General features: G+C 34.8%; 1 protein-coding gene across 5 annotated transcripts in view; it reads right to left on the bottom strand.

Annotated features, from left to right (window-relative positions):
- The window catches only part of CCSER2 (coiled-coil serine rich protein 2), a 73,290-nt gene that overhangs the window by 25,237 nt on the left and 25,472 nt on the right, over positions 1-22,581 (bottom strand). For all 5 annotated transcript variants that reach the window (XM_056351807.1, XM_056351806.1, XM_056351803.1 and 2 more), the window contains exons 4-7: positions 13,964-14,054; positions 10,656-10,818; positions 9,823-10,018; positions 564-644 (exon numbers count right to left, since the gene is read on the bottom strand). In XM_056351807.1, the coding sequence (XP_056207782.1) occupies positions 564-644; positions 9,823-10,018; positions 10,656-10,818; positions 13,964-14,054 (531 nt within the window). The remainder of the gene's footprint in view (positions 1-563; positions 645-9,822; positions 10,019-10,655; positions 10,819-13,963; positions 14,055-22,581) is intronic.

Genomic DNA, 22,581 nt, shown 5'->3' with positions numbered 1-22,581 from the left:
ATTGTGATTGCTTCTTCCTTCAGTTTATTGTTTTAGAATGGCCATTAATCTTTGATTTTGTGGGGTTCAAATTGTTTTTAAATTATATCTGCAATACCTCCGTTATCTCAGGGAAAAATTACTTTAGATGAAAAATATTTTGAACTGAAGTCAACAATAGATGTAATGAAACAGACCAAGTAATTGAATAAGTATGGTACGATTAGACTTCAAAGCAAAAATTGTCTTTTCAAAATCCAACACTTACCAAGCAAGCAGAAAATTTTTGAAAGACGTTACTTTTCAGCTGTTAATTTGCATGACTGCTACAAATACCAAAAGGCAAAATTATTCTACCTAATTAACTGTGCTAGCAAGTACATATTTTAAAAGGTCAAATAAACCCTGCTATTTTAACAAAACTGTGAAGATTAAGTACATAAACATTTGCTAGGTTTGCATTTAAATATAAGAAAGAAACAAGAAGCAGCACTTTGTAGTGACACAAAAGTTTTTGGTTTGTTGTTGATAAACACAAACAGGTTTGTGTCTCTTATTCTGTAGAGTAAGTCAGTGTCATTTACCTTAAAAGTTGACTCAGGTTCTTGTGGTTCTGGACTTGGAACTGAGAGTGGGATGTCCTGGAGTGACACATTTTCATCATTCTATCAGGTAACAAAAACAAGAACAAGAGGCTTGAATTACTGGCTGAAACTCCTCCCTTGCAAACCTGCTTTCAAGGATGGAGACACAATCTCTCTGCAGAACCTGTTACGGAGTCTGAACTCTCTCACCATTAATTTTCCTTTTAGTCCCCTAATAGGAAAGCTTCCCTTGCTGCAACATATATGTACAGTGCCCAAATAATGGCCATCAACAGCCTCCCTTCTCCTCGCCAAGCTGTAGAAACAGCTGCAGCTATGTCAAGGCGTGTTGATTTTGCACAAAAATCCACTAAAAAACTGGCCATTGTGTTCAAATGTGTTACATCAGGAAAGAATGATGCTATGTGATTTTAAAAGCTTCGTTTCCTTTAGCGTCCATTCAAATAGTATGTCTAAACAATATCAAAATAAACAGCCAAAACAGTTCAGCTAGGAATTCTTAACTAAAAGCAGCAAAAATTGCTACTGGGCAGACCAACACAACACAAATTCACAGCTACTGGAACTAAACAGCAATTACAAAAACTGGTACCACACAGAAGTACCCTTCCCCCCTCCATGACAGTCATGAAATTAAGCACAGCAAGTAGAAACAGAAATACCTATCAAGGATGTCAAAATGTGTTTGCCTAGGTACGTCCTGAAGCACTTCCACTCTCAGGACAAAAAAACATATGCAGCCACTATGTGCAGTCCTCTAAACCTGTGGTGCTCGACCCTGAAACGTTTCAGTTACATTAGAGTCAGGTCAGACTGAACAACTGACAGTGTATTCTCGTGGTATGTTCTCAGGTTTGTATCGTGATGTTGTGTCCAATCTTAGTGCAACACAAAACTACAACGTAATTACAGCAGTTATTTTATGGTCATGGAAGACTGTAACCCTTCACTTCCTTGGTGTAAAAAGATTTATTCTCTGCCCTCTGCCCCCTCTCTGTCCATCTCCTCCATCTGCTACCTTCTTAAAGTTAAAATAAATAAATTCTCTACCTTACAGTATTCTCCTTTATTTTTAGGGTTCTTAGAGGGGAGTTTCTTTACCCAATGACTCCTCTGCCTAGGATTGCATTTGTAGAACACAAGGGCAGCATGTCCCAAAACCTGTCTAAAACCAGTCTGAAGCCGAATCAGCAACTCCCCAAAACCAGAAGAGTAATACTGCAGCCCAAATGCTAAAGATCAGTTAAGGGAAAAACCCCACAATAGACCTATTTATGTTCTTCATGTTCATGAGGTATCTTTTTTGATTTTTAATCCATCAGAAATTTTTCTAATACATTTTTAACTAAACTGCAAAAAACACACAAAACAGTGAGACTGTCCAGATGCAAACAAAGCACAGATTACGTGATGAACTTTTAATTATTACATTTTTACTCTTTCCTACGGTCAATGCTTACTTGCAACTATGTACAACCATCATCAAACTTAAAGGATAAAAACACAAAGAACTACCACACAATTTCAAATCACAGTTAACATACTGTAGACAGTTAAATTTCATTTCCATCACTTAGATGTAATTTTATATCTTGCATTTTTTTGGTGTTTTGTTGGTTTGTAGGTTTTTTTAAAACTTGGCTTTTTTTTTTTTTTGAAACCTATTAATTATGAGAGCAGTCAAATTTCAAGGCTACAAACTCCTTAACATAGCAAATCCTTCACCTTACACTGTCCGACACACAGTTTGTTCAATTCACAAATAGCCACTTGCCCCTTCTGGGCAGATCGCCAGCAAGTGACAGGCTGATGAAGCAGCAGTTTACAGTCTGTTATGAACAAATTCTAACAGTGTTTTGAAATAGTTTGCACAATAATCGTGTGAAGAAAAACCATTATTCAAAAACATTTATAAAATGCTAGAAGTGAGCAATTAGAATCATAGAAAAATTTACAGATTATATATTTTGTGTGTTTCTTTTATATTCTACAGCTAACAGATTTCCTCAGCATTTACCATTTTAAACAACTAATAAAATACACACACTCAGAAGAGAAGATACTTCAGAAAGTCAGTTATAATTGAGAAGGAGTAATCATGGGAACAGAAACACCACAAGACAAACGATTTGAGACAAAAGTATCTTGCAAGGCTTCTAAAAGCTCTATCACTGATACCTCTGCTATACTTTTTATTCCCATTAAAATGCATATAAGTGGAGCAATAAAACATTGTACAACAGCAGATTAAGACCTAATTGCAAACGAAGTCAGTATGTCACACATTCTCTGGCGATATAAATCAACTACTCCAGCCCTATGCTATATCTAGCTAATGCTCACTAGCAAAACAAGAACTGAGTTCATCTGCATCAATTCCCTTACCACTGCCTTCGTCATCTTAATATACATAATGAACACAGGGCAACTGAAAAAAAATAATAATCAGTTCTAATACTATCACTGGGAATTTAAGCATCCCATTGTGAATATATGCTTGGATGAATCAAACTTTTCTTGTTTTGCTTCTTTCTTGCTCATCACATTGCTAAAATGAGATTGAGGAAAGGGAAATAAACAGAAAAAGGCTACTTACATACAAAAAAGATTACAATTAGCAAAACAAATGTAACTGGTTATACCACATGTTATTTTTGGTAGCATAGGAATTATACGCTATGATATCACCAGACTTCAGGAACTTGGGAAGAACATACACTTTTAACCTTTAGGTAAAACTACAACAAGCTTTACAAAGGTATCATCACATTGCAATAAGCGATATAAAAAGCTGCTACCTTTCCGTTTTTACCTAACGTTCTTACAGTAGTAGAATACATTATTCACTACATTATAACAACATCTTAAAAGCAGTTGTACGAGCCTCAATTGTGCAAACGTAAAAGACGCTGGCAAAAACAAGAACTCAGGATAGTTTGTTAACCATATCAAAAACAAATGCTTATCAAATGCACAGAAAAATAATTTCTACTTATAAACATAGGCAGAAACAATACATTTTAATTGAATTTCCTTAGCAGAAGATTCCTTTTGAAAAAATAGCAGCATAAGAAGGAAGAAAAACAGTTAATATTTGTAATTACTTTCTAAACTTAAAACACTGCAACAAACAACTCAAACCTCATACATTCTGGCAATCCTGGTACAGTTATTTTTAAACATCACTGGCAGATTAGGCATGAAGATAACTTGCAATATGTAAACTGACAGATGACTAACATTGCAGACATTCACATTTAATTAGTTAGGTAGGGACAGTCTTCAGTTATAGATTGATTATTTTAACCCAATGTAAATCCATATATAACTATTTGCACGCAATATTTAAAAATGAAAAGCAGTCAGGTAATATGGCAGTGAGTGAGCATTCAACAGTCCTTTTCTTGTTGCTATGAAAATCAGCAACCAATTTGAATTGCTACCCGACTACAGTCATTTTCACCTCAATTACATTTCCTGGAAAGTTTTTGCTGGACTTAAGTCCGCAGCATACACTTTTGGCCAGTCATGGGTGGTGTGGTCCCTATGTAATAAACTGAAGTAATCAATAACTCAAGGTAAGTTTTAAAGTGGCTTATAAAATTACAGCAAACCTGGAATCAGAAACCATTACAAAATACCCCAGACAGAAAATCATCCCAAATTCACTATAGGTACATAAAGGGAACAGGTGGTTATGTCAGGAAAAAAAAAATCCACACATAAATTCCCTTCAAACATCTTTAGAATACTCAAAGACTAGCAGGTTGCTCTGAAAAAAAACCCCAACTTCACACTTGTCTTCAAAAAGGTAGTGTAATGAGATGTAATTCACCATCTCTCTAATAATGTGTTTGTATTTATGAGCAAAGTGCCTATAGAACAAATAGAGAGGAATGTCTCAAGCTTTACAATCATGACTATCAAAGTAACCTGATTTCAAGCTGAATATTATTTTAGCTTCATATTCCTTTGCAAACAGTATCTGTTGATAAAATTAATACCACCTTAGTTTTCTACAAACCAGTCGATTTTATTGTTTCAGGACAAATTCAGTGAGAGTTACAGATACCACTTTTAAGTGTACACAGAGGCAAAATATGTAAAAATACTTTCTTCCTCAAGTATTAACATTGTCATGCACCTTATTTCTCTGGGGTTTTTCTACATGTCCAATGTTTTTACATGTTTCTTACATGTTACAGTAACTGAAGCATTTTATTATGTTCTCTACTCTGCATCTGTCATTTTTAATCCATCTCAAGATCATGAGCTAAAGTTGTGACAGCCATGATGGAAATTGTTCCCACAGGTACACCACAACTCACCCAAATACAAAGAGAGCCACAAACTGAAACCTGTATTTTTGAGTGGCTGTACTTAACATGCTCTCATGCCAACATTTAACAAGTGTGAAATCTTAAGCACAAATGACACACAAATCCCTCTGCTTTTTTCACTTTACAAATCCCCAAGAACTGACTTACTGCTTTTGGTAAACAGAATACCAAACAAATTTTTATTTAGTCCCAGATTACTAATTATGATCACATACAAGTATTTAGTCAAGAACAGCTTAATAATAATAAAAAAATCTCACTACCTTTCTAACCTGAATATTAGGTAAACTGCTGCTATGTATAGCTAGATTGTTGGGTTTTGAGCACTGCAATATTTCTGCTGATAAACAGTTCAGCAGCTCAAAAATGCTACATTTGCTTGTATTCTCTCCTATCCTCTCAGCAGTTACGTGTTCTCATTTTACATGCCTCTATTTTAAAAAGACAAAAACACAACCAAAAAGAACAGTCAAGCTCCATGACATAATACATCATAATAGTCCCCAGAACATATTTCAGTATTATAAACATGCACCTCCTATACAGCATAGAGACAGCTGTTCTCACTGCCTATGCTTTGCATCTTCCCTTTCCCCCTTGCTTCCTTTGGGTGCTATTACTTGCAGGCTTTAATTAAAAGCACAAGTAAAATAAAGGAAAATTGTAGAACTTCTAGAAGAATAGAAGAAGAGGAGAGATAAAGGGTATTCTCTCTTCAGAAGAAATCTCCCATATTGCCTCAGAGGAAGATACAAAGCTCAAAGCTTAAAGATAATTGTTTCATTATACTAACATAATTTAAATTCTTCAATTACAAAAATCAACCCATTAGAAGCAAATGCATTTTCCACAGCTATCTTGTGGTTCCCAAACAGCATAAGCTGCCTTTTAACACACAGGATTTTAAAAGAATTAACTACTAATGGCATACCAATAATTTAATCTTGAGAATTCTTTCAACATTCCAGCATCTACAGCTCACAAAGTTGAAAAATGCTAAACAAAGCTCTCAAGTTCATCAAGGTTTATTAAAGCTTTATCAAGATCTAGCCTTTGATTCCAAACTCAAAGTTTTTTTGTAAAACTTACTCATTTATTTGAACAGTCTCCTTTGCTAACAGCATTTTTACAAAGATGCAAACAGATGATTCATTAAGCATCCATAAAGTGGATGGTGATACTTACCTGCTGACTACTGAGCATTTTGCACGTAGGTTCATACAGATATCACTATGAATGAGCATCGTACAGTCTCCATTGCCCACTGTCAACCACTGTTACAGTGATAGTCTGAACAGCTAACCAACTGCTTAAACTTAAAATTTGTCTGTTTGCTACTTTTTCTTCATTTCTGTGGTTCTGTTTCTTTCAAGCACAGTTAAGTCACTGAGGTGAACTATTTTGTAGCTAAGAAAAAAAATTCACAATTGTAGGTGTATTTTCTACAACTTAATACATGAAAAAAAATCTATTTCATTAAGTAAATATATTTCCTCCTTGTCTGCAGGCTTCTTAAAGGTAAGTATCTGTTACAGATTGCACCAGATGTATATCTTTCAAGTATTTATTGTGTTCTTTTTACAAGTGACATACTCATCTAAAGCCTCAGCAGAAACATCGTGCATTTTACAGTTTTGCACTACAGACTTCATTTCTTCATTCATACCTCTTCATACAAATGGGCTAGTCATTTCTAATAAGTTACAATGAAGATTTGTGCTTGAAAATATAGAATTTATTTCCCATTCATGAAAGGTAAGTTGAAAAGAAACATTTTTTTATGAAACCTGCCTCCCCAGAAGAAAAGGGCCTCACAAATCTCACAGCTCAGTGAACCCCTTCATGCTTCAGTACTCCTTAGGATATCAGCAAGTGCTTATCTGAGATAAGACACAGCGGTTGGGAATCAATGTGGCCAGTCTTGAGAGAAAGTTACTAGGGAGGATGGTCAATCCTTGCCTAGATCAAAGGCTCCAGGGCATCAGGAAAGAACATTTTGATTTAAGTAAGAATTGTACTAACACATTAGCTCTAGTTACCCTTATCTAGAGCAGCAAGTTTAATAAGTTAATTGAGGAGGAGAAAGACAGAAGTTTGATAAGAAGAAAACTTACTAACTATTAAGCATGCAAATCAAGTACCTTAGTCAATGTTTAAGAGGTATTAACATTTAGATGTCAATTATTACTAGAGTTAAGACTTCCAAAGCATTTTCTTCTTACAATACAAAGTTAGTGCTCCAGTTAAGCATGGAGAACATTCACCAGTAGTTCAACGTCTCCCTGTAAATATTTACAGCTGCATTTAGTGCATGAAGAATGTACTTTTTTTTTTAATTCCATGTAAGCTAGTATAACAGTACTGCAAAATCAGAGAACTTTATACTTAATACAGTAAAAATCTTTAAAAAACCCTGCAGGAGAGACTCCTGCTCCTGGTTTCACTGTTTGAAGGTACAGAGAGATGGCAGCGTGTGAGGAGTAAACAGGCAGCATGTGTACTGCTGGCATTGTTATCCTGGTCACACGGAGTTCAGAAACTATTTGAGCTAGACTGCTCAAATAACTATTTATTTTTCCAAGAAGAGCTGGGAACACAACACCAAAACCATGCTGTTGCAGCTCTATTGCTAGTAATATTCAAGATAATTTATATATGGTTATGTGAGCTCCAGTCACAGCAATGAATCCCATATAGCACATGACGTCTCCCTAGGAATCTGTTAGGTATACATTCGTTACATGCTATGCTCTACAGTAAGCCACACTACAGTTAATTAGATCCATTTTATACAAGTGAATATAGATATTATATCTTACTATAACTGTTTCTGTGAGACCTCACGTCCAAGACCTATCTCTACCTATCCAAATTAAATAATAACACTAAAAGTCATAACTGGATAAGGTAACACCTATACATTTAAGCTTACATTTGCTTCATCTGTATTGTAACAACTTCTGCTTCCTTTACTACGGCTAATGTTTGAAAGGAGCTGACTTAGTATCTCGCTTTTTTTACTTGGTGGGTTTTGTTTTTTTTTTTTAAGAGGACTCAGATCAAGCCCTAGTCCAGTATTCAGACTGCTAAAGTTCATGTCACTGTTTTCAAAACTAGACTTCTGCTCTTCATGGTAAGCAAAAAAGAATTTCAATATTTTAACTCATTTCTGTTAGTATAAAGCTCGATATTTTCAGTTAAGGCTTAACACTTACAAATAATGAAAAACTATTTCATACAAAATTTACTCATTGTTTAGTAAATAAAGGTAGTAATTGTCTGAAGTCTTCCCCTCTGTAGCAGGTTACTTTACTTTTACATTACTATTCATATGTTTATCCAGCCTTTTAATCAAACAATAAGTCCAGCGACGAGTTTTGGAAGCAGTGAGTCAAAGCAGGGGGGGCTAGGTCAGAAAATATAGAGAAATATGCTTGACAAAGTTTGAAGGAATGAACAATGCTTGTTATTACAAAACTAGCTATTACAGGAAGGGAGGGGGAGAAGATCAAGCTTTTGACAAAAGCAGCAACAGATTTTGAAGAACATACATATTAGAAGTAACTTTCTCCCATGAATTTAGGTTTTTTAAAAAACTTAGACTGAGCTACTTGAGGCAAGGTTTGTGTTCTGTAACCTTTTAGAAAAGTCTGGCTGTTATAAACTAGATCAACATTTAAAATACAGTATTCTGCAGGGGCACACACTAATTTGGCTATAAAGTGCACACCTTTACAATTACAGTGAATTACACATACACAAATCATCTATCTAATTGTTTAATTGTCCTTGTGTTAAGGGCACTAAAAGCTCCAGATAACGAGTTCCCCGGTATCTGTTTCATGTACTAATTGCAAGCTTGAGGCTGTTGGGAGGCACAGTTCATGCAGTCCACTATGCAGTTATTTGGACCTAAGAACACACCTTCCATCCTCTCTGACACTATATTATTTTTGTTACAATAGCATTTCTGATTTTGTCAGTGGAAAAACATCTCCAGTCTTCTCAGTTACCACAGGAAGCAAATGCTCACATTTCTAAAAGGCAGGGTCATTCCCTTGAATTAGCCTCAGGGTTGATTTGCTTTTTGTTTTGCTGTGTTTCGTTTCAGTGTCTTACTTTCAGGGCACAAACTTATTCCCATTACATTATCCTGTTAGAAAAGAACAGCAGTAAATCTAGTATTAAAGAGAACATCACACAGGTACTTTTCAGTGCTAATCTGTATATACCACCACAGAAAGTCTCATGGACTTTTTTTTTTCCCTAAGGTAACAAAGGAATTTTTGCAGCCAAAACACCATACTTCTGCTGAATCGTCCAGCGTTTTACCAAGTCCTGGAATTTGCCAGTTTTTGAGGTGAAATGAAAAAGCTCCTTAAAAGCTTATGACAATTCAGTGATTTTATACACTAGAAAGGTTAAATTTGAGCACTTCCAATCGAGATGACCCAGTAGGATTTGCTAAGATTTTTGTCAAAACACAGAGAAAAGATCAAAAGAACAAAGAAAACAAAACCTTAAGAAAAAGCTGTTAGCACTGACTTGCCAAATGCAAGTTTGATCAGTGGGATCAATTTTTCTTTTCTCTCAGCTTTTTAGGATCTTATTAAATAAAAGCTTGTCTTCACATCCACTGATTTTTTAAAATTTCTTTAGCGTTATTTCCTCAGAGATGCAGGAAAACATTATTTAGTATTTTTTGCAGACAGTAAAGTGCTGAAAAAGCGAAAGTAGTACTATTTTAAATGGCAATATAAAGTGCACACTTTCTTGGACACATTAATTCAACGTATAAAAGAAATGACAGTAGCTTAATAATGCCAAACAGAACATTAGCCCACCTAAGCTCCCCCTACAATATACTTTACTGCTTTTGTTCCATTTAAACAGCTCACCTGATGCAGTAATCTCTTCAGTTTCAATAACTGAGTTTTTACAGCTGTGCAGTCTTGGACCATGTGCCGAAGGGTCATTTCATCAAGCATCACAGTATTCTCCGGTAAGCCCACCAGCTGTCTAGGAGCCTGGTAAAAATTCGGTGTTCCATAGCTTTCATAGTGACCAACAGGAGATTCTAGGTAGTTTGAGCCCCTAAAAAAAATAATAAAATAAAGACTAAAAAAATCCAAACAGTGATGAAAAAGTAGAGCTACAGAGCATTTAGTAAAAAAGAAAGTGTTATGTAACCTGAGCTATATCCACATACTGTGGCATAGAGCAGAAAATAAATAAATCAGAAAATGTCAATGCTATTTCACTTAAGTGCTGGACTTTACTTCCCACTTGTACAAATATCTTGCAGACCAACAGCTACAGTACCCTAAAACCAGCCTGCCCATCAGGATTTCTTTAAACTCAGTCATGCAAGCTAGCCTATAAGAACTGTAGGATTACTAGTGAGTTTTTAAATGAAATGTAAGTAAAAACTGTCCAAACATACAAAATGCAAGTAATAAGACAGTGTAATGTCTTTCCATGGAACACATACAGTAATTTAGTCAAGCATTTATATTATCTTACAAAAACAAGTAATAAATATTTAGATTAAAAAACACGACAGAAACAAAAGTTTTGAAAATAAATGGTTATAAATCTCAGTGATGCTCCCATGCAGTTTATAGATGTATATACAACACCTTGTACTCAGTACAAGACAGACCCTTTAATGACAAAGATTTCTCATTAGAGTATTTTAATGGCTTGGGAGAAAAAGAGGCAAGTCCTTTACCTGTTTAAATCATTTTTACTATGGATATAGTGATCAGTATGGCCAAGGTGATAGTGATCCTGTGTATTCCATCGCTGCTGTGGTGTTCTTTTCCAGAATCCTTCCTGATGTTGTCTAGCATTTCTGTCTTGTCTATCAAAACGGCTCATATTTTCACATTCCTCTACAGAGAGCATAAAGTAAAAAAAAAAAAAAGAAAAAATATTTCTAAGACCTTGTAAACAAAATATTGACTATGTGCTGGTAACTTGTAGCATAAAGTTTCGGGGGTTTAATTTTTTTAAACTGATCCAAAAAAAAGAAAATATGCATTTTAGAACTGTCAAACAGACTTCTGTAATGGTGTCACATTTTTAACAGCATATAAACTTGTTACAAGATTAATCTGTAGCAGAAACTACAGAATTAAGCCTTAACAGTATTTCCACTTTAAGAAGAAAAATCATTTGAAGATCTATGGGGAAGAAAAAGTAATCCAAAAGTACCATTTTTTGGTCTGACAGTATCTTCAGATCTTTAAAAAGTTCAAACACTTCACACAAAGTCGTTTTAGAAAAAGGCCAGTACTTTGTTCCAAAACAGAACAGTTTCAGTACTTAAAATACATATATATATATATATCCTCTTGCTCACCGTGTTTGTTTTTCAACTTGAGACACATTTAATCTTGATTTACCTGGACAACAAGCATGACTTAGAACAAGCAAACAAAATCTTTAAAACACTAAATTTTGCAAAGCATATTCCACAAACTTCTTAAGAGAACAAAAACTATTTGGCAACAGCTAGTAAACCACTAGAAACAAATCCAAAACAACTGCTATCCGTGCAGTCAGACACTGGAAAAAAAGAAGCAGACTTTCTCCTTCACTTACCCAAGGGGTTTTTCCTCACACTGTCAGTCTTCTGCTAGAAAAATAACTATACAAGAGCACATTGTTTTATTCGTCTGCCTACTCAGTTGCACATAAGACGCTCATAAACAGGCCTTCCTTCCTGCTTAGTTCCCAGCCTGCGTGTTGTTGGGAAGTGAGCCCAGTTTTACCCTGTGATTTAAAACTGCTATCCTCACTCACTGCATACTTGTTGAGCTAGAACTGTTTCTATAAATAGTGTCCAAGCAGCATCCCAGACTCCAAAGTGAAACAAGGAGAGTTTCTAAGGACCTGGAAAGCCTTAAGAGTCTGACATCACTGAAGTCACACATCATTACAAAAAAAAAATGTTGGTAAGAAGTGCTGTTAAATATGATTATAATTAATACTCATATCTACAATTCAGTTTTTATCACCAAATTCAATAACCAAAAACCAGGTGAGAAAAACTTGTTCATCTAAAGTAACAAAAGACTTATTTTCCTTTAGAAACATCCTTGTACGGTTCATAACATGGAAATTCAAGTGGGTCTATTCAAAATAAGCCTACAATAAGCTTAAATGATTATATTATGATGATTTTCAGCTTTGGAAAATGAAATTGAGATACCGAGTAAAAACACATTATATTAACAACAAACAAGTTTCACTTTTTCAGGTGGTCACATTCACTTAAGGGGAAACCTGGAGGTGGCTTCTGGATTCTTTTTTTCAGATCTTCTTTGCTAAAAATTCAGAGATTTCAAGATAAGTAGTGATTATAGCAGATCCCCAGTTTATGCCACGTTAATTTTATAAGGAAACTCAACTTCTACAAAATGCCAAAAATAGGAGTAATTAGCTAATCTCAAACAGTAAACTTCTCCTGAATCAGCAGCTTACACAAGATCATCATAATCACAAAACATATTCCAGCTATACAAATATTCTTGATACTTAGCTGTAGAAGTGAGAGTAGGTTTCTGTTTATTATATTGATGCAAATAAGAAAGAAGTGAATTAATGATTGCATTTAATCAATCATGTCTAGATTAAATGAAGTTTTTTATGGTTTTGTGGCAAACATTCACCTTAAAATGCATGTATTAACAGTTTTTTAATTAGTAACTTGAAATTACTCATGCAGATGTAATGCATGTTTTATAAACTAGGAATTTTAAGAGAAATTAATCTACCCTTCAAAATCATTTCTTAGTTTTTCCTAACAGAATTAAAGTTAACCTTATTGAAAGAATATCCCCTAGGCTTGGATTGTTACCCATTCTGGAAAAAGTAAAAAAATAGGTGTTAAATTTTTATCTGGGCTGTAAAGTTGAATACTAGCATTATTGTCAATAAGCACCTTTCACACAAGTACTTTGTAAAACTTCTTCTAAGACTGAAAATATTAAGTACTGCACTTCATACGCGCACACTCTTAAAACATGATGTGCCATCGTTGTGGTAATGGAAGACTAGGTATTTATTTACTGTTAATTTAGCTTCGAATCTAACATACACACAGGAGTCTTCACCCAAGGAACTCAAAAAGCTACTCAAAAAAACCTGCATTTGCCCAAACTTCAGCAGGCAGCTGAACGGTACACAAAATAATGAAAGCCTTTTTTCTTTCAGTGCCTGTTTGTACAGCCTAGGGGACTGCAGTGCTCCGTATTCAATGTTTCTATTCATTTGAAGATACATTAGCCTCCACTGAACTTTAAGACAGAACTAATACCTATAATCACATGACAGTGACAATTCTTACAAGTAGGCCACAAATGACCAAAAGCAAATGCTTCCAACTTTTCCAGGCCAGGATTTGAGGAAGTATGTCAATAATTTGCCTTACCTAGTTCATTCTAGTTTGAATTTGTATTATTTTAGTGGCATGCAGGTGCCAATATCCTTCCTGTGAAAGTTTGCCAGCTTCCTTGCTGATAACAACAGCGCATAAAAGACACCTTGAGAACACACATCCTAAATCTTAAGGTTCCTGTTACCCTGAATTGTATAAAAATATATTAGGAGATACTGTAATTTTGTAGAAAAAAATAATTATTTCAAAAAGATTACACTGTCATTCACCAAAGCTGAAAAGATGCCGTTCCAACATTTTCAAATATAGCTGAAGCCTGAGACTGAATGATCAACATAAAAGTTTGACATTTATCCTATTAAAATAATTTAAACAGAACAAACAGTGTGCAACAAGGTTGCATTTTTATAAAAGGCAGTACATTTCTAATTTTACAATTATCTAAATGCAAAGATTGTATCTGGGGAAACAAATAACACACTTTCAACATTTCAGATAAGAAAGAGCTGTTACTTAAAGAAAAAACAATTTGAGGAGTGCATTGGCTTATTAAAAGAGATGTCAGAACATAACTCAAAAAACTCTTAAGTCCATAATGCATCTTCGCAATAAGATTGCTTGGCTACTTTACTAACCTTTGTCATGAGGTGGGTCCTCAGGCAGGTCCACATCAAGCATGAGATCATCATCTTCAAGATCACATGAATCAAGATTATTCAAAATATCCTGCAAGTAAGAAAGCGTGAGATATAGCTGCTTTAATGATACTTCATTTACCCTACTATCATAACATTTTTATTTCAAACCTTTGCTACATTTGTATTGTTCACATTCCCAATGTTATCAGCAGCCTACTCCCTTTAGAAGCCAACATCAATCTTACTTGAGACCGTCTATACAAACAACAATCGTAATAACTCTAGTAATAGCATATAATAACAGTGCTAGATGAAATAACTATGGATAAAAACATTTTTCTGCCTGATACCTACGGAATACTCCAAAGATTTTTCTTCATTAATTCATTAATCCATTAATATACTGCCTCTTCCCCAATCAGAAACATTTTAAAACTAAATTACTTTGCTCACTTAGAATTCAAAAACAGCTATATGAAGAGAAGATGTTGAATCACCTTATTTTAGCTCTCATATCATACTATTGTAACCTAATGGAAAGGAAGAGGGGAACCTGTATTATCTTGATTTTTTTGGGCCAACGAAACTTAAAATATGCTGCCGTCACCACTAAACTCTGCTGCTTTTGACTTTAAGTTTATGGTTCATACAAAGCAGTTTCTAAAGGGACTAACAAACTCATGTTGCATGGGTGTACTAGTAGTACAAGAAAAATTCAGTCAAATGTTAGTACTAAATGGAATTATGCATATTGTAGATAGCAATGTATATTAAAGAAAAAGGACTATAATGTCGGCAAATCAAGACAGTGTTAGGAAGACAAAAACCAACCCCTCTTCCCTTAAGTTTACAAACATTAGGAAAAACTCCAGAGGTCAAGGCTGCAAAATATTCAGCTTATTGAGCGGACAGATGCTGCTAGTATCACGCTACTGAGAAGGCACATCAGGCAATGAAGTGCAGTACTTGATCAGAAATGCAGACGCTGCTTTACCTCATTATTCAAAGAAAGCTAAACTTATTAATACCAAGTGATTGTAACACAAAGTAGGTCTAAGGAAACTGTTACTAGTTATGCAGTTTTAAGTCTTGAGCTCTGTTTTCCCATACCCCACAGATAAAAGCCATAGCTTTAAGGCCCAAGATCAGACTCTGGCACTTGACATCTGCCTCTTTTCTAAGAGCAGAGATACAGATTTTTCTGTATCTAACAGCTACACCCAAAGATGATTCATGGGACCAATACTGAAAAAAGCTACCAAATCTAAGTAAAATATCTGTCTCTATTTCTCACTGGATAATAGTGTTCATTAAATACTTAACTGAATAGTTGCATATAGACTACGCGTGCACTGCAAAACAACATTCACTTGGAAAGCTATCCTTTTGCTGGCTACCGTTTCTTAGGTTTGCTTTGTCAGAGATGTATAGTTGAAAAGGAAGAACATAAACAGGCATTTGTCTAAACTGTTACTCCAACTGTTCTTCAGCAGTCTTCCTATAGTGTTCCCAAAGGACTACTGTACTGTTACAAATGGTGCCAAGAGCTAAGTATATTTTAAAATGTTTTTGTTTGTTTGTGACACAAAACATGAAAGATTCTACATTTCTGCAAGGGAAGTAATTTATTGGCTTAGGATGAGAGTATGAAATGAAAATAGTTCACATGCACTTTGTAAAACATGAGCAATATAAAGGAAAGATGGAACACTTGAGACAGAACCACCTCTTTTGGTTATATTTCAAAGTCCTACCTGAATTATTTTGTTTACATATTCTAAGTATTTACAGGAAAAAACAGAAAAACCTACATATCAGGGCACCGTGAATAATAATAAAACCAACTATGGAAAACTTCACAGAGAAATGAAAACCATGTAAAGCACATGAGGATTTAACATTTGGGAGAACAAGTTGTCTGTACATTTTTACTACTTCTTGTTTCCACTAATTTACATATTCCTAGGAGCTGGAAGACTTTTAATTAACATGCATTTTTAAACATTTTGTAAAAGGTAGGTGCATTTGAGAGGCAGCTTTGGTTGGTTAATTGATAAATTGTTTCTATGCCATGCTTTGATCTTCCAAATTAGTATGAACAAGCATTATTTTCTTCTACTGTAGGAACCTTAATGAGCATGACAAATTACAGTAGTCACAAACACGTAAGGAAGTTGAAAATGTTTCCCATTGCTTTGCGAAAGCATTAAAAAAAAAAGCACAATATAAAAACATAGTATGTCAGAGTGTTAACTATGAACCTAGATAAGCCACTTTAGACTTCTGAAGTTCTGATATAAAGATAGCAATGATGTCAAAGAAGGTGAGCATTCGAGATGCCAAACATACTTTTCTGTCAACACCACATTTCGTTATGCTTCCCTAATTATACATTCCTGCACCACACCGAGGCAATTCTGTGATAGAAAACACAACTGTGAATATGAAGTCTTTGTAATAGCTGAGCCATATGTGAATTCACTTTGAGTACTTCCCAAAGCTATCTACTTGGGAAACTTAATACACAAGTAGATGTCAGCAACGTTGCCTTGAAGTAGCTATAAGATAAAGTTCAGGTTTCATCAAATCATAAATTTGTACATACAAAGCCTGTATTTACAGATTTCCATTGTTGTTCTTACTACTGTATAATGAACTGAACTTAACTACATGGCAGTAACATTGTTAATAATGTGTGCTTAATAGCAATTATCATCGTGAAGTAATGCCGGGCAACAAGCTCAAACAGAACAGGAAATAAATTCTTCAGAAGTGCATCACTCCAACTCCACAGACTATTACGTGTTTCAGCAATTATTAGAAGTTACAGTAAGAGAAGAATCCTTTTTCATTCGTACAGTTGAAAAAAAGAATGGATATTAAAAGGGGTATGTAACTTCACAAGGCTGACTTAGCACTAGATTTTCAAGACAGTACAACCTGGAAAGAGATTAAAGTTTGGGACTGCAAAATTCCAAGTCAAACTACAATGCTGTCCCCGAGCTCTCCCTCCAGAAAGGTTTTCAACTAAACACAGCAGTAGTGCCTTATTCTCTTACTGCAATAGAACTGGAAAAGCATTAGGAAAGAAACTGATGATCTATGACTACTCGTGTAAGAACTGAGTAAATTAACCCCAGCAGCAGGGAATACCCATATTGCCTAAGGAGATGGGAAAAGACTAAATAGAGAGGTACAGGTAAGGCTGGCAAACAATTACACCGCATTCTGCAAGTTTACTTCAATGTTCTGCAAATTCTTTCTGTAGTGATTGCCCTCATGCGTTACGGCTTACCAAAGGTTAAACCAGCACATACCAACAGCTCACATACAACAGCCTGGGGGTTTTGCCTAATTTTTTGAATGAAAGAGATTCTGAACTCTACTCAAGAGGCATAATAATATTAAATTCTGAAGACTAACGCTTTGAACATTGTGGTACTGTAGAGCAGCTACTTTTGCTAAAGCTGAACAAGTTTCAAGTTCAGTATAAACTCATGACCATCATAATGAACTGGGGAAGCAAAATAATTTTTTAAAGAGTTGTTTCCAGTAATTCCTCATGCTACACACATCGTAAGTTCTCTGTTTCACTGAACACAGTATTTTTCAGTCCACCAACTTAAGTTCATTTTAGCTTAAGCATTAGAACTAGGCAAGAGGCCTGATTCTCAGCTTTCCCATTTCTTGAACTAGGTATATAATGCAACTAAAATTAAATTACAACGTGCCAGAATTTGAAGGATAGATGTCTACATTTTCTCCCTATTAAACATACAAGACGTGAACCAATGAAAGTTTGAAACAATGTATATTACACTGGAATTAAAGAAAAAAAGGAAGAAGTCAGGCACCCAGGTTAGTGCAGAAATACAAAGCAACACCAGATAAGCAACCGTTAAACAAATAATTTCTGAGTGTTTACAGAGCTGAGAGAAGTCTGAGCTCAAAACCCCAGTTCGGTACCCTACTTTTCCTGTCAATGTATGCTGTCTTGCTGAAAAGAAACTGCATTGGGGTAGTAACGAACTGTTGGTGAATATTAGGAACAGTGTTTCATCTTTTTCCACAATTCAAGATCTCAGACCTCATTCATTTGTTCTCCCTTTATAAAGCAGGCTGTTAAAGGAAAATAAACTTACTATTTTTGTTACTGATTTAGGGAGTTAGGTCTTGCTTCCCATAATAATCATGCACTTCTGAAGTCAGTGAAAACTAGAAGAAAAAGCTCACATGCAATTTAAACGTTCTATAGTGATTGAATTCAATACACAAATTTCTTTAATTTTACTTGCTCTACATCCTAATTTAAGCCTATCTGCACATTTTATTTCATTTTTTACTTTCTTGCTCAAAAAAGACCATATGAGCAATGCACATAGATCATTTAATACAAAAGATTACAACTCCCTAAAAAACTTCGAACAACAAAAATATTGAAGGATAGGTATCACCACAATGGAAAAAAAAAAAAATAGAAAAAGCACGTCTACAAGCTCAAAATTTGAAAGTAAAAGATCACATATTATTTAGAGCATCAGTATATATCAGCATACCCTTCTGGCATGCCTAGTTTTGATGTTAGTATTCACATATTTTCCCAGATTACTGACATTGCGTTTCTAGAAGCTTTATTTAGTAAAAACTGTACTGTTAAATACGGTTGGATATTACAAACTGTAAACATGCTAGGCTATTTCCAGTATATGTTTTCAGAGTTGTTTACTTAGAGAACACATCAGTAATTACAGGTCACGTTGTTGAATGACAGCACACTAGAGCACATTCCATCTACTTAGGTGTGTTTTAATCTCTTTGTAAAAACAAATGATCACTAGGTTAGAATCAGACTTCAGACTTGTACTTAGTTATTCTTACAGTACCATGCTGTATCCCTTTTGATAAAAATGCATTCTAGCAAGTATCAGTAATTTCCATTATGAAATTAAGGTTATTTTATAAATTCCATTAGTTAAAGGTGCATTACTTATTTTGAACATTGTTACTCTTTACAGCCAAATTTTAGGCTCAGTTTTTCTATATTTACCTCAAGCTGATCTCTGGTTTTCTTGGCTTCATCTTTCAGCAGTTTTTAAGTCATTTGTCCACGTAAAACATTTCCTTCTGTTTTTATGTTAAAAAGATCTCAGACACATACCGGAAGAAAGCTTGACATTTAAATTTCTGACAGGTTTTTGAGATCTCAGTTTGGGCCAAATTTGAGTACGATTAACAGACTTGGAAGATAATGAATACCTAAAACATATCAGAGCAATTTAAGAAACTGCTTAAAGAATGACATTTAAGTCATCCTAAAAATAACAATAATAGAAAAATGAAAAGCCATCTGAGTAGAATTCTATCAGCATCTCCAAAATAACAGAATTACTTTTATAATTCCTTTAGGTAACTAGCATGAAAAAAACATTTTAAAAACACAGTTTTACATAAAAAGAACCCCAAGTCTTAGAAAAACTAGCATCTCTGTACTACAACATACTTCTCTGCAAACTTAGAAAAGCAGTTGTCAAAGTCAAATTATTTAAAGCAGGCATTTCCTTGTGACATTCCATAAAAATAAAAGTTAGAGATCCTTGTCATATGCCATCCTTCATTCTTTTCACACTACTGAAGAGACTATTTAAATAAAACATTTGCTGCCTATGTTCACATAACAATGAAGCCACAGTACCGTGTTTAACCTAAGTCTGATACTATGGCAATGAATATATTTTCTCCTAATACCACACAGGAGAAAAGAGTAATTACAGTAAATCCTCTGGGGCAGGGGGGGAACGAATTAAATAACCACCAAACAAAAAACCCTCTTGAAACATAAAAGGATGTAGGGGGCCGACACCGGGATAGAAAGCTCAATTTCTAGTCCAATGGTTAAGGATCTAAGACGTATCTGATAGTTTCGAGCCAGTTATGCAGTTGATTCACCCAGCGGCAGGAGTCTTCACACTCGCAGCATCAAAAGGACAGAACAGTGCTTGTACATAGGGATGATTCAACACACCCTTCTAATGCACAAGAGCATCCTTCAGAAAAGGACTATGGTAGTGCACTGTATCACTAGTTGTGTTTTTTATTGCAAACTCTGTTTCAGAAATTCCCCGTCCTATCACTTAGCAACAAAAAGGCCAAGCTCTTTTTGAGAGCATGTTATTCACAAAAATGTTGATAAGACTGCTGAACAGACATTGTATCTTTTGTCAAAAATTTCAAGTCCAACAGTCTTAAGAACTAGAGTAAGCAAAGCTTTTTCTGCCTTATGACTTCTGAAATTAAGTAAAACATCACAATACAGCCTTAATACACATCTCAATAGTAAAGTCCTATCACTATACGAAGCAGCCAAGATGGAGCTGAATAGGAGGCCAGTTACAAGATACCTAGCTTCCAGGATTTATTGGGAAAACGTATTACAAAAAGCATGAAGATTACCAAAAGCATCAAGCAAGCATTGACTCATAGGGCGCTAGTCCTGGACAACAAAAACCATCACAAGACAACAGACAGCTTTCAAACTAGTTTTGTAAAGGGAAACCTCTGTATGTCTTCTTAGAACATCAAAAAATACCTACTCTCAAATCAAACCTGCCTTATATGTTTTTGTTTTGTTTAAACTGGAGGGTTTAAATGCGATACACCAGAAGGGCAAGCACTCCAAAAATCTAATTGAGAAAGAGAATTAAAGTCTTGGCAACCATTGCTCCACAATTTGAATTCTTGTTGACAAAAAGCATCACTGGAAAACATGAAAAGTTCTCTTTTCCTCATACGTAAAAATATATACTAGACTTCTTTTAGTTATACTACAACATCTTTTCATAGATTACATTTTTCATTACATACCACAGTATCTGAATATTTTTATTTAAAAAATGCACACCATCAATAACCCTGCCAGCATGGTAGAAATACCTACAAAGACATGCTACATAAAAGAACACTACTTTAAACCTTTCTATTAGCTATTCATATCGACTTTCTTTGTATCATCTGCAGCTAACATGAGAGGAGTATTAAGACATCACAGTATCCCAGATGAAACGTACTCCTACTATTTCATTAGTAGTTGTGTCTCTGTAGTTGTTAAGAACTCCCAGCTGGATGCTTCTGGTGTGACATTTGAATACTACAATCAACATATAGTTCTCCTTCCAGAACAGAATGCCTTTTACTGTCTACAAGAGTTCATTCACCTGACTGAAAGTAGGGACCATTGCAGTGAGCTGTCATAATTTTGGAAGAACAATAAAAATATATACTGTCTGTATGACTCTCTGTAATTTAATATTTGAAAGGAGAACAATTTGAAATTGTACTACTTTGCACCTGAAAGTGATTCATAATGCCTGTGGTGTCAAAGTGTATTACAAGTCTCACGCTATGCTAAAGAGGTTACTGTTATTTCATTCTTTTGCAACTAAAACTTAGATGTGCTTTATGCTCAGAAAAACTAGCAGCTTCAGATGCATGAAATTCTACAGGTATTTTTACACCTGTTTTCTATGCAGTTGCATAAGCTGCATCTCCTCTGGCAAGATGCTGAAAATTAAAAAATTTGGATTATCCAGTAAAAAAATATATTGAAGAGGAAAAAAAGTATAAAAAAACACCACAGAAGAAAGTTCAACAAGCATAAGTAAAGGGAGAGAACTACAGAATAATGTGTCCAAAAAACTCAAGGGAAGTGAAGAGTTTGAGAAAAGTACAGAAATTAACAAACTATCATTTCAGGTACTTCAAGACTGAAAAAAGGAAGTTGCTTTTAAAACAAACACTAAACACACTGGGTAAATCAGTTATCTGGAGGGCAGTTAAAAGGATAACTGTGAGTCAAATACGATTCAAGGATGTCAGTAGAGAAGAGGGACACTTCCAGGGTCTTTTCCAATGCTATTGTCAGCATTTGACAACATCCCAGATAGACAGAGAAGAGACAAATAGAGAAACAGGAATTCCATACAAGTGTCTGAAATAGCAACTGTTAAGTAAGAACTGAAGAGAACTCTTAAGTGAAGGCAGAAAACTGACAGAAGAAAAAGACACACAAAGGCACATACCCTACTACAGGGCTGAGAAGTAAAACCCACTGAAAATAAAGTCATAAAAAGGATAGAATTCTGCAGGATACCAAAAACAGGATAAAAGGGAGTTATCTTAAATGCTGTACATTGAAAGTCACATTAAAGACAATTAAGCCCAACAGCCAAACAAGTATTTCATCATGCTCTGTAACAGAAGGTTGCCATGACAACAAATGCAAGAACTTTGTTCTGAAAATCCAAGACATTCTACATTTAACTATTAGACATAATGATCTTAAGATTTACTATTCTTGAAAACATTTATGTTCTATGTAGGTTTACAGAAAGTAGACAAGAAATAATTATTAGGTTATTACCTACTGTATCTCAAGAAGTAGCTATGCTTGCTGCTTTTTTTTTTAATTTTATTATTACAAAATCAGATGTCAAACTCGTGTATGAAATCTGAAGTTCAATAACATCGAGAAAAAGAAGAAAACCAGAAATATTAACTGTTCTGTTGAGACTTCACCAATTCATAAGCAACAGTACTTTCCAAACATGTAGTGCAAATCC

Source organism: Falco biarmicus, chromosome 9, assembly GCF_023638135.1.
Source record: "Falco biarmicus isolate bFalBia1 chromosome 9, bFalBia1.pri, whole genome shotgun sequence".
Taxonomy (NCBI): Eukaryota; Metazoa; Chordata; class Aves; order Falconiformes; family Falconidae; genus Falco; species Falco biarmicus.
Note: the sequence above shows the minus strand (reverse complement) of the source record. Positions and strands in the feature narration are given on the sequence as shown.